Here is a 12,269-nt window from a genome sequence, read left to right as displayed (position 1 = left end):
AGTGCTGCAGAGATAGTTGTCCTTCTGGAAGGTTCTCGCATCTCCACAAAGAGCTCTGGAGCTCTGTCAGAGTGACCATCGGGTTCTTGGTCACCTCCCTGAACAAGGCCCTTCTCCCCCGATTGCTCAGTTTGACCAGGCGGCCAGCTCTAGGAAGATTCTTGGTGGTTCCAAACTTATTCCATTTAAGAATGATGGAGGCCACTTTGTTCTTGGGGACCTTCAATGCTGCAGAAATGTTTTGGTCCCCTTCCCCAAATCAGTGCCTCGACACAATCCTGTCTCGGAGCACTACAGACAATTCCTTCGACCTCATGGCTTGGTTTTTGCTCTGACATGCACTGTCAACTGTGGGAGCTTATATAGACAGGTGGGTGCCTTTCCAAATCATGTCCTATCAATTGAATTTACCACAGGTGGACTCCAATCAAGTTGTAGAAACATCTCAAGGATGATCAATGGAAACAGGATGCACTGTACATGTATATTTAGTTAATGTATACCAATGCAGGGAGAAAGAGGGCCACAAAATGGTGAACCACTATAAAAAAATGGTATAGAAAAGTATTTTGTATTTTGAAAAGTATCTTGTTACAAAATACATTGGAGTTTAATTCAGCCCAGTGTAATATAAATGACAAAATACTAATGAGTAATTAAAATACATGATCATAGTATTCTCAGTTTTTAATACAGTTACATATCTGTTGATACTGCAAGGACAGGAAGTTGTGTAATACTCACGTCCTGGTTGCTCATGTCCCAGTACGGCCTCTCGCCGAATGACATCACCTCCCACATGACGATGCCGTAGCTCCACACGTCACTGGCTGAGGTGAACTTCCTGTAGGCAATGGCCTCAGGGGCTGTCCACCTCACCGGGATCTTACCTCCCTGAGAGAGCGAGAGAGAGCGAGAGAAGGAAGTAATAGAGGGAGATTTTTTAGACTGTAATTTCATGTCTCTTTACACTGGCTGGTTTGACATGACATTTGACAGCTTGCTGCTTTTTAAAGTCAAGGCCAAGTTGTCATAGCCAAAGACGAATTAGAATAATATCTGTGAGCTTCCTCTTGCAAACACACTTCATGATCAAGAACAGAGTTTTACTGAAATCATCCCACCAATCACAGAGTATTTAAGCAAAACCTACAATTTCCATATCAAAAACATATGCAGCTGACCATTTATATATAATTTTAAACATTCTTTTGGAAAACGTATTTTTTAAATCAGATGCTGACTGCAGGGATCTATTGATGTATTTAGAAAGAAAGATTAGTGGTACATCTGTAATGACCGAGTGTACCAACAACACTGGCTTACCATGCAGTTCTTTTGATGAACGGTGTTCACTTCATAATCCCCACCATGCATACAGCACACCCTGGAGTGATTTCTCTATACAATTATTGGAGGAGTGTACTCTTAACAGCACCAATTGGACTGAATGTGAACGCTTTTATATAAGCCTGATTTCAAAGGAACTGAGGGCTTACACAGCCCTCCGGATCTAGCTACATGATCTACGGGGATATTTTTGATGAGTGTGCGCAGTCAATGAAACGCTGTTAGTGAAGCGCTGGATCTCATCTATTGGAGACATCTGGAGATGGTTGGATTAAAGACCTCTGTAAACTCTGTCTGGAGTTCTGGACTGAAAGTCGTGAAGCTCAAGGCCTGTTCTAATTGTTCTGGGCAGAGAGTCTTGGTTTGAAAAGCCTGTGCTGTGAATAAAGGACTGAGAGAAAATCCCCACTGAGCGTTGAGCAGGGAAACCTCCATAAATAATATTCACACGCCAACAACAGCTAAATGGATCTGATGCTTACAAGTCAGATGTCGACTCAAGAATAACAGAATACTAAGGATCCATTTTACAAGGAAGATATTTGATGTGGAATGTATTCAATGTGGCAACAGCCAACATGAGACTAATCATTGTTCTGAAGCATGTCTCGAATCAGACGCTCAGTTCTTAGTTCTTGTGTATTGCGTATTTCATTTACAGCAGCTTTGAGCCACTTTCCACTGCATGTTCTTTGGCTGAGCTCAGATGTCTCTTCCACAACAGAAGAAAGGAATACTACAGCATAAAACAATACAAAAAATCCCAGCATTTCCTGCTGAACTTATAATGGTTGGCTGGTTTGAGGCTGCATTGCAGATCCCCTATTATTAACCATGTGGGAGGCAGCCAGGTTTTGAATAAAGTGAATTGTTGAAATGCAGAGGCAAACAAAAGGCTTGGCACACACTGTATGTACATAACGAATAGTCAACATTCTCTCTCCCAATAAAAACTGTGAGAAGAGAGAATTCCCTCAGGTCCCCTGTACCTCAGTTGGTAAAGCATGGCGCTTGCAACGCCAGGGTTGTGGGTTCGTTTCCCACGGGGGGCCAGTATGAAAAATGTATGCACTCACTAACTGTAAGTCGCTCTGGATAAGAGCGTCTGCTAAATGACTGAAATGTAAATGAAAACTTAAAAGTGGGTAGCAGTATGAAAGTAAGGTCTATAGAAAAGAGCTTCAGACACTGTGTGAAGTACACTCTTAGGAAAAAAAGGTTTATTTGGCTGTCCCCATAGGAGAACCCTTTTGGGTTCCACGTAGAACCCTCTGTAGAAAGGGTTCTACATGGAACTAAAAAGGGTTCAACCTGCAACCAAAAACGGTTCTTCAAAGTATTCTCCTATGGGGACAGCCGAATAACTATTTTTCTAAGAATGTATAGTGTAGGGAGAGGAGAAAGGCATAATGTGCTGTGTTTTGGAACTGCATTCCTCGTGTTGGTTACTCCATGACTGTTACTTAAATGAATGACAATAATTATTGATGATGTATTTGAGTCTTTTTTTTTGGGTTATGCTACCTACATACAACAATACAGAAACAACCTCTCTCCTGTATCTCTCTATAGCACAAAAACAGGCAAACCTCTCTACCTCTCCTCTGCCGACAACCCCCCCCCCCCCCCCCCCCCCACCCCCCACTCACACACACAATCTTCATGTAGTACAGTATACATTTACACACATATAACATAGCTCATATATCTGCCACAGCAAATCATAAAATAGTAATGTGAAGCCTAACCAAATGACTTAGTTTTTCCAATCTTCAAGGATAAAGTAGACTATTAATATGGCAGAGGGGTGATGAAAAATGCATTTCATGCCAGCTGGCAATTTGGTTTATGATCCCATTAGGTGAAGAGAATGGCACTAATTCTGTTTAAAAAAAATCCAGTGGTATCGCTTTTCCCATCTCACGTTCTTGTTTTTATAGGACAGTTAAACCCAAATCAATATGACCTTTTAATTGGGCCATTTCTGCAAAGCAGGCATTTCCCCTCTGTCTCCAGTGACTTTCATCCCATTTTAAATCCAAGTGGTTTCACACTGTCCAAACCATGAGTATGTTTATCTACATGGCAGGAAGAAGGGAAACCCAGCATCAATGGGCATTTAGAGAGTAGTACAAATGATATTGTCACGGATTCTGCCGAGGCTGCTCCTCCTCCTAGTTCGGGCAGGCTTCGGCGTTCGTCGTCCCCGGAGTACTAGCTGCCACCGTTGAATGTTTCTATGTGTGATTGCTTTTGTCTGTCTGTCACACCTGTGTCCGTTTGTGTCTGATTACGTGTTCTATAAGTTGCCTGTGTTGTATTGGTTAGGTTGTGTGTTGTTTTTCGCCTGTCCGTAGTGCTGCGTGTTTTGTATCTGTTTCTTTGTTTATTGTTTTACGCATAGTTTGCGTATAGCTCGCCTCTGTTTTTCTTGAGGCCGTTTACTGTATCTTTGCCTTGTAGTTTCACCAGTAAACTTTGTTGGACTAAGCTTCGGTGTCCTGCGCCTGACTCCCACACCACATACACCTCAGCCTTGACAGAACAACACACCTTTATGGAGTCAGCAGGAGCAGTGGCGGCACCCAAGTCGCTGGAGGATCGGATCAGCGACCAAGACACCATGATCCGGCATCTTGGGGCCGCCATGAACGAGGTGTCCAACACTCTGCGCCGGTTGGTTACGGGAGAGGTGCCCACGCCTTCTCACACCATCCCGTCACCAACGGCCAGTCCTCCTCTCTCAGCACCGGGACCCAGTGGCATTCGACTCTCGCTCCCGAGGGCATATGATGGTTCTGCAGCCGGGTGTCAGGGGTTCCTCCTGCAGGTGGAACTCTACCTGGCCACCATACACCCAGCGCCCTCGGGATACGAGAGCGTTTCCGCCCTCATCTCCTGTCTATCCGGCAAGGCGTTGGAGTGGGCCAACACCGAATGGAGGGGAATAGACGCCGCTACCATCACCTACGCGGAGTTCTCCCGCCGCTTCAGGACTGTCTTCGATCATCCACCTGAGGGGAAGGCGGCGGGGGAGCGTCTGTTCCACCTCCGACAGGGGAAGAGGAGCGCACAGGAGTTCGCCCTGGAGTTCCGGACTCTAGCGGCGGATGCGGGGTGGAATGGGAGGGCCCTCATCGACCATTACCGGTGTAGCCTACGAGAGGACGTTCGTCGTGAGCTGGCCTGCAGGGACACCAACCTATCCTTCGACCAGTTGGTGGACATCTCCATCCGTCTCGACACCCTGCTGGCTACCCGCGGACGTCCCGTGTGGGGGTCGTCCATTCCACCCTCCAGCACCTCCGAGCCGATTCCCATGGAGCTCGGAGGTGCTGGCGCTAGAGAGAGGAGGAGAGAGAGCCCGAGGGGGGCCATCCCCTGCACCAACTGTGGCCGTGGAGGACACACCGCGGCCAGGTGCTGGGGAGGGTCTCCTGGGAGAGGGGACAACAGGTCACGCACTGGGGAGTCATTCCAGGTGAGTAGGCGCCCCACTTACCCAGAGCTCTCTGTTGGTCACATGTGTATACCTGTGAGATTTCCACAGGTGGCACCTCATTCCCAGCATAAGGCGCTAGTAGATTCAGGCGCAGCTGGGAATTTTGTTGATCGTGCATTTTGTTATAGGTTAGGAATTCCCCTTCGGCCGGTAGAAGCCCCCTTTCCTGTTCATGCCCTAGACAGCCGGCCGTTGGGGTCGGGGTTGATCAGAGAAGTCACAGCACCACTTAAGATGACGACGCAGGGGGGTCATGAGGAGATCATTCAGTTTTATCTGATTGACTCTCCTGCGTATCCCGTGGTGCTGGGGCTTCCCTGGTTAAGCGCCCATGATCCTACCATTGCGTGGCAACAGAGGGCTCTTATGGAGTGGTCTGCCCAGTGTGTAGGGAGATGTCTAGGTGTTTCCTTAGGGGCGACCTCGGTAGAGAGTCCGAACCAAGTGCCCGCAATGCGCATTCCCCCTGAATATGAGGATTTAGCACTTGTGTTCAGCAAAGCGAGGGCAACACGGCTACCACCTCATAGACAGGGGGATTGTGCGATAGATCTCCAAACAGGAGCGGCACTTCCGCGGAGCCGTGTGTATCCCAAGAGGAGACAGCGGCTATCGAGACTTACATAGCCGAGTCCTTGGCACAGGGATACATACGGTCCTCCACTTCCCCGGTTTCCTCGAGTTTCTTTTTTGTGAAGAAGAAGGACGGGGGTTTGCGCCCGTGTATTGATTACCGTAGTCTCAATCAGATCACGGTTAAGTACAGTTACCCTCTTCCACTGATTGCGACTATGACGGAATCATTATGCGGAGCGCGGTTCTTCACAAAGTTGGATCTCAGGAGCGCGTACAATCTGGTGCGCATTAGGGAGGGGGATGAATGGAAAACAGCATTTAGCACCACCTCGGGTCATTACGAGTACCTCGTCATGCCATACGGGTTAATGAATGCTCCTTCAGTCTTCCAATCCTTTGTTGACGAGATTTTCCGGGACATGCATGGGCAGGGTGTGGTAGTGTACATCGACGACATCCTAGTGTACTCTTCTACACGAGCCGAGCATGTAGCCCTGGTGTGCCGAGTGTTGAGGAGACTGTTGGAGCATGACTTGTATGCCAAGGCAGAGAAATGCTTGTTCTTCCAGGAGTCCGTCTCCTTTTTGGGTTATCGGTTGTCCGCGTCTGGTGTGAAGATAGAGGTTGACCGTGTGTCGGCCGTGCGTAATTGGCAAACTCCAACCACTGTAAAAGAGGTGCAGCAGTTTTTGGGTTTTGCTAATTACTACCGGAGGTTTATCTGGGGCTTTGGACAGGTTGCAGCTCCCATTACATCCCTGTTAAAGGGGGGTCCGGTTCGCTTGCAGTGGTCAGCTGAGGCGGACAGGGCATTTGTCAAACTGAAAAACCTGTTCACCTCGGCTCCGGTGCTGGCGCATCCGGATCCCTCTTTACCATTCCAAGTAGAGGTAGACGCGTCCGAGGCCGGTATTGGGGCAGTCCTGTCGCAACGGTCCGGCACGCCACCTAAGCTCCGCCCCTGTGCGTTCTATTCTAAGAAGCTCAGCTCGGCGGAGCGTAATTATGACGTAGGGGACAGGGAGCTGTTAGCTGTAGTCCAGGCCCTAAAGGTGTGGAGGCATTGGCTTGAGGGGGCTCAACACCCTTTCCTCATTCTGACTGATCACCGTAACCTGGAGTACATCCGGGCAGCTAGGAGATTGAACCCTCATCAGGCTAGGTGGAACATGTTCGTGACCCGGTTTGTTTTTAAGATCACATACATCCCAGGGTCCCAGAACGGTAAGGCAGACGCCCTGTCCCGGCGGTATGACACAGAGGAGAGGTCCATTGAGCCTACTCCCATACTGCCGGAGTCTTGTCTGGTGGCTCCGGTGGTGTGGGAGGTCGATGCTGAGATCGAGCGGGCACTGCGTACCGACCCTACTCCCCCCGAGTGTCCTGTGGGGCGGACGTACGTTCCGCTCGAGGTTCGTGATCGCCTTATTTATTGGGCTCATACATCACCCTCCTCTGGACATCCAGGTATTGGCCGGACAGTGCACTGCCTTAGCGTAAAATACTGGTGGCCAACGTTAGCTAGGGATGTGAGGGTTTATGTCTCCTCCTGCCCGTTCCACAATGACCATGGTCCCACCTCTCGGTGGAATTCGTGACCGACCTACCCCCCTCCCAGGGGAATACCACCATTTTGGTCGTTGTGGATCGGTTTTCCAAGGCCTGTCGTCTCCTCCCAATGCCGGGTCTCCCTACTGCCCTACAGACCGCTGAGGCCCTATTTACCCACGTGTTCCGGCACTATGGGGTCCCCGAGGATATTGTGTCTGACCGAGGTCCCCAGTTCACCTCCAGAGTCTGGGGGGCGTTCATGGAACGCTTGGGGGTCTCGGTGAGCCTTACCTCGGGGTACCATCCAGAAAGTAATGGGCAGGTTGAACGAGTCAACCAGGATGTGGGTAGGTTTCTGAGGTCCTATTGCCAGGACCGGCCGGAGGAGTGGTCTAGGTATATCCCCTGGGCAGAGATGGCCCAGAACTCTCTCCGCCACTCCTCCACCAATGTAACACCTTTCCAGTGTGTTTTAGGTTATCAGCCGGTCCTGGCACCATGGCATGAGAGCCAGATCGAGGCCCCTGCGGTGGATGAGTGGATTCGGCGCTCGGAGGAGACGTGGGACTCTGCCCATGTCCATCTGCAGCGGGCCATCCGTCAACAAAAGGCGAGCGCCGATCGCCACCGCAGTGAGGGACCGGTATACGCACCGGGAGATCGAGTCTGGCTCTCGACTCGAAACCTGCCCCTCCGCCTGCCCTGCCGGAAGCTGGGTCGGCGGTTTGTGGGGCCCTTTAAAGTCCTGAGAAGATTGAACGAGGTGTGTTACAGGTTACAACTGCCTATTGAGTACAAGAATATTAACCCCTCGTTCCATGTGTCTCTTCTCAGGCCGGTGGTAGCTGGCCCACTCCAAGAACATGAGATAGGAGAGACCCCTCCGCCCCCTTTGGACATCGAGGGGGCCCCAGCGTACAGGGTCCGGACCATCTTGGACTCGAGGCGCCGGATGGGTGGTCTCCAGTATCTCGTGGAGTGGGAGGGGTACGGTCCGGAGGAACGGTGCTGGGTGCCTAGGAGGGACATCCTAGATCCATCCCTCCTGACCGAGTTCCACCGTGGGCATCCCACGCGCCCGGGTCCGTGTCCTCCTGGCCGTCCCCGAGGCCGGGGTCGGCGCACGGCTGGAGCCACGCGTCAAGGAGGGGGTACTGTCACGGATTCTGCCGAGGCTGCTCCTCCTCCTAGTTCGGGCAGGCTTCGGCGTTCGTCGTCCCAGGAGTACTAGCTGCCACCGTTGAATGTTTCTATGTGTGATTGCTTTTGTCTGTCTGTCACACCTGTGTCCGTTTGTGTCTGATTACGTGTTCTATAAGTTGCCTGTGTTGTATTGGTTAGGTTGTGTGTTGTTTTTCGCCTGTCCGTAGTGCTGCGTGTTTTGTATCTGTTTCTTTGTTTATTGTTTTACGCATAGTTTGCGTATAGCTCGCCTCTGTTTTTCTTGAGGCCGTTTACTGTATCTTTGCCTTGTAGTTTCACCAGTAAACTTTGTTGGACTAAGCTTCGGTGTCCTGCGCCTGACTCCCACACCACATACACCTCAGCCTTGACAGATATTGATATTCTCTGGAAGAACATTTAGTGGAGAGATACGGGTAGATATAGTACAAACATTACGTATACCTCCCTAACATAAAGTACTCCCATGCTTCCTGCTTAACTCATGCTCTATGACTTATTTAGGGTTAAGTGCCTTGCTCAAGGGCACAACGACAGATTTGTCACCTAGTTGGCTCAGGGATTCAATCCAGCGATCTTTTGGTTACTGGCCCAACCTCTAGGCTACCTGCTGTACCTGCTGCACCTGTGCGTCAATCTAAGTCACATAATAAAAAAATCCCCATCAAAATCTGTCAGTTTAAGCTGTGTCTCAAAACATATTTAAAAAGCCCTTTCAGAGCCAACCAACAGGACATTGGCTGGAGAGCTTGAATTAAAAGGGAAAACAAACATAAATAAATCAATAGTGTTGTTCAGCAGTGCGGTCTGAGGTGCACAGGGCAGAGCTCGTTAGGTGAAAAGGGCAACCCCAGCCCAGAGAGTGCCGTTTCCCATTTCAAACAGTAGTGGAGCAGCTCAGCTCTTGTAATGGAAACAGCTAGCCCATTAGCCATGTGCATTTCTCATGCTGAGCTGGGATATGATGAGATACTGAAGCATTGGAGCTCATTGGAGCTCATTGGAGTCCCATTGAGACCAAGGACTCTTTCACAAGGGAGCCCTGCATGCACACAATTTACATAATACATAGAATGCAAATATACAAAATTACAAACACACCAAGAAAAACAATCACATTCCTCAGCAAAGAGGAACGGCCTGAGAGGTACCAATACATCCAGATGTAGTGCATTGTTTCCCAACTCAAGTCCTCCAGTGCCCCCAACAGCACACATTTTTATTGTAGCTCTGGACAAGCACACCTGACTAAACTTGTCAACTAATCATCAAGCCCTCAGTGAGTTGAATCAGGTGTTTTTGTCGGGGCTACAACAAAGATGTGTTCTGTTGGGGTTACTCGAGGACCGGAGTTGGGAAACACTGTCGTTGGGAACTCTGAATATTGTTCCATACATCGGGTGCAAAGAAACAAAAATCTTGATTTACTTAACTCTGTGGAGACTGAAGGGATCGCCAGAGTTATCCATCCCTGAGAGGTTATTCATTATGATTTTTTGGTTATTTTTTATTAATAATGTATTTACAACACATACAACATATCACACTAACCAAACAACAACAAACAAAACAACACATGTAAACACATGACAACATTGTTCTTGCTCCTCTGTTTTTGACTCAGTCACATTTCCATACTTTCCTTTCTTAACTTCCTTCCTTTACTTTTCTTTCTTTGCATATCACAATTTCATCCTAACAAATAATCAAAATACAAATGTTGCATACTGTACATGGGAGGGCTGCAACAAAATGTCAAGAACAATAAATAAATAGGTCATTCATATTATGAAATGGTAAAGTTGGAGTCAAGATAAAATTGCCAGCAATTTCTCATGTACATTATTTGTATAAAATGATTATTGATTGGTATATTGATTTTTTATCAATAGTTTTGTATCAATACCCATGATTAATTACATATTATAAATAACATTTTCCCACTTTTTCATTCACTCCAATACAGTCACTTCAAACCTGGCCAATATTTTTTCATATTCCTTTAGCTTTCCTTTTCCATTTGCAATATATTATTTTCAATTTGACAGTTATTCATGATGTTCAGTTAGGTATAGTTTTCCCAGCAAAACACAGCTCATAGGAGAGAGAGAGCTGATTCAAATGGACAGGGCTGGTTATACTTCATCCCACCATCTCCCTCCATTTCTTGTCATTGTGAAAGCATTAGACAGATGATGGAGATTCTAGGGTGTATGGTTCAATCAGACAACCATGTCATCAGGATGTTAATGTGGAGTGGCCCTCACCTCATGCTAGTCAGCCTGCGGCAGAGACAGTGGAGCAGGGGATGGGGCAGACCAGGAGTCTTAATTAGCAGGCGGCCAACAGAGCACAGAGTACAGCCATCACACTCCAGCCTCCCCTCAGCCTCCCTCAGCCATCCACCCAGAACCAAAGGGTCAGCCCTCTGGGCCAACCATGACAGGATCAACACTCACTCCCTCTCTGCCATAATCACCTACACAGTCCCATACTGATCAACTATACACACCCACAGACAATAGTTTTCTAGGCGAGGAAATTCAAAGCAGGGAATCTATAATACGGAGTACGACTCAATAGTGTATCATGAAACAAAAATTAAATTAAACTACTCTCTGATTAGATCTATAATACATCTTTATAGGCAAGACAGTGTAGCCTAGCAGAGATCTTAGATGACACCAGCAGGGTTGTCTATTACAACGCTCCTGCAAGCAGCAATCAATCATTTGCTATCATCTACAGTTGAAGTCGGAGGTTTACATACACTTAGGATGGAGTCATTAAAACTCGTTTTTCAACCACTCCACAAATTTCTTGTTAACAAACTATAGTTTTGGCAAGTCGGTTAGGACATCTACTTTGTGCATGACACAAGTAATTTTTCCAACAATTGTTTACAGACAGACTATTTCAATTATAATTCACTGTATCACAATTCCAGTGGGTCAGAAGTTTACATACACTAAGTTGAATGTGCCTTTAAACATCTTGGAAAATTCCAGAAAATGATGTCATGGCTTTAGAAGCTTCTGATAGGCTAATTGACATCATTTGAGTCAATTGGAGGTGTACCTGTGGATGTATTTCAAGGCCTACCTTCAAACTCAGTGCCGCTTTGCTTGAGATCATGGGAAAATCAAAAGAAATCAGCCAAGACCTCAGAAAAGAAATAGTAGACCTCCACAAGTCTGGTTCATCATTGGGAGCAATTTCCAAACACCTGAAGGTACCACATTCATCTGTACAAACAATAGTACTCAAGTATAAACACCATGGGACCACGCAGCCGTCATACCGCTCAGGAAGGAGACGCGTTCTGTCTCCTAGAGATGAACGTACTTTGGTGCGAAAAGTGCAAATAAATCCCAGAAAAACAGCAAAGGACCCTGTGAAAGATGCTGGAGGAAACAGGTACAAAAGTATCAATATCCACAGTAAAACGAGTCCTATATCGACATAACCTGAAAGGCCGCTCAGCAAGGAAGAAGCCACTGCTCCAAAAGCGCCATAAAAAAGCCAGACTACGGTTTGCAACTGCACATGGGGACAAAGATCGTACTTTTTGGAGAAATGTCCTCTGGTCTGATGAAACAAAAATAGAACTGTTTGGCCATAATGACCATCGTTATGTTTGGAGGAAAAAGGTGGTACTTGCAAGCCGAAGAACACCATCCCAACCGTGAAGCACGGGGGTGGCAGCATCATGCTGTGGGGGTGCTTTACTGCAGGAGGGACTGGTGCACTTCACAAAATAGATGGCATCATGAGGAAGGACAATTATGTGGATATATTGAAGCAACATCTCAAGACATCAGTCAGGAAGTTAAAGCTTGGTCGCAAACTGGTCTTCCAAATGGACAATGACCCCAAGCATACTTCCAAAGTTGTGGCAAAATGGCTTAAGGACAACAAAGTCAAGGTATTGGAGTGGCCATCACAAAGCCTTGACCTCAATCCTATAGAACATTTGTGGGCAGAACTGAAAAAGCGTGTGCGAGCAAGGAGGCCTACAAACCTGACTCAGTTACACCAGCTCTGTCAGGAGGAATGGGCGAAAATTCACCCAACCTATTGTGGGAAGCTTGTGGAAGGCTACCCGAAA

The 12,269-nt window shown here is 47.6% G+C and overlaps 1 protein-coding gene across 1 annotated transcript in view; it reads right to left on the bottom strand.

Moving 5' to 3' along the window:
- The window catches only part of LOC311149076 (ephrin type-B receptor 1-like), a 229,608-nt gene that overhangs the window by 9,418 nt on the left and 207,921 nt on the right, over positions 1 to 12,269 (bottom strand). Inside the window, exon 13 of the mRNA XM_084186184.1 lies at positions 745 to 894. Coding sequence (XP_084042310.1) covers positions 745 to 894 — 150 coding nt within the window. The remainder of the gene's footprint in view (positions 1 to 744; positions 895 to 12,269) is intronic.

Source organism: Coregonus lavaretus, assembly GCF_964263955.1.
Source record: "Coregonus lavaretus genome assembly, chromosome: 21".
NCBI lineage: Eukaryota > Metazoa > Chordata > Actinopteri > Salmoniformes > Salmonidae > Coregonus > Coregonus lavaretus.
This window is presented reverse-complemented; position numbering and strand designations above follow the sequence as displayed.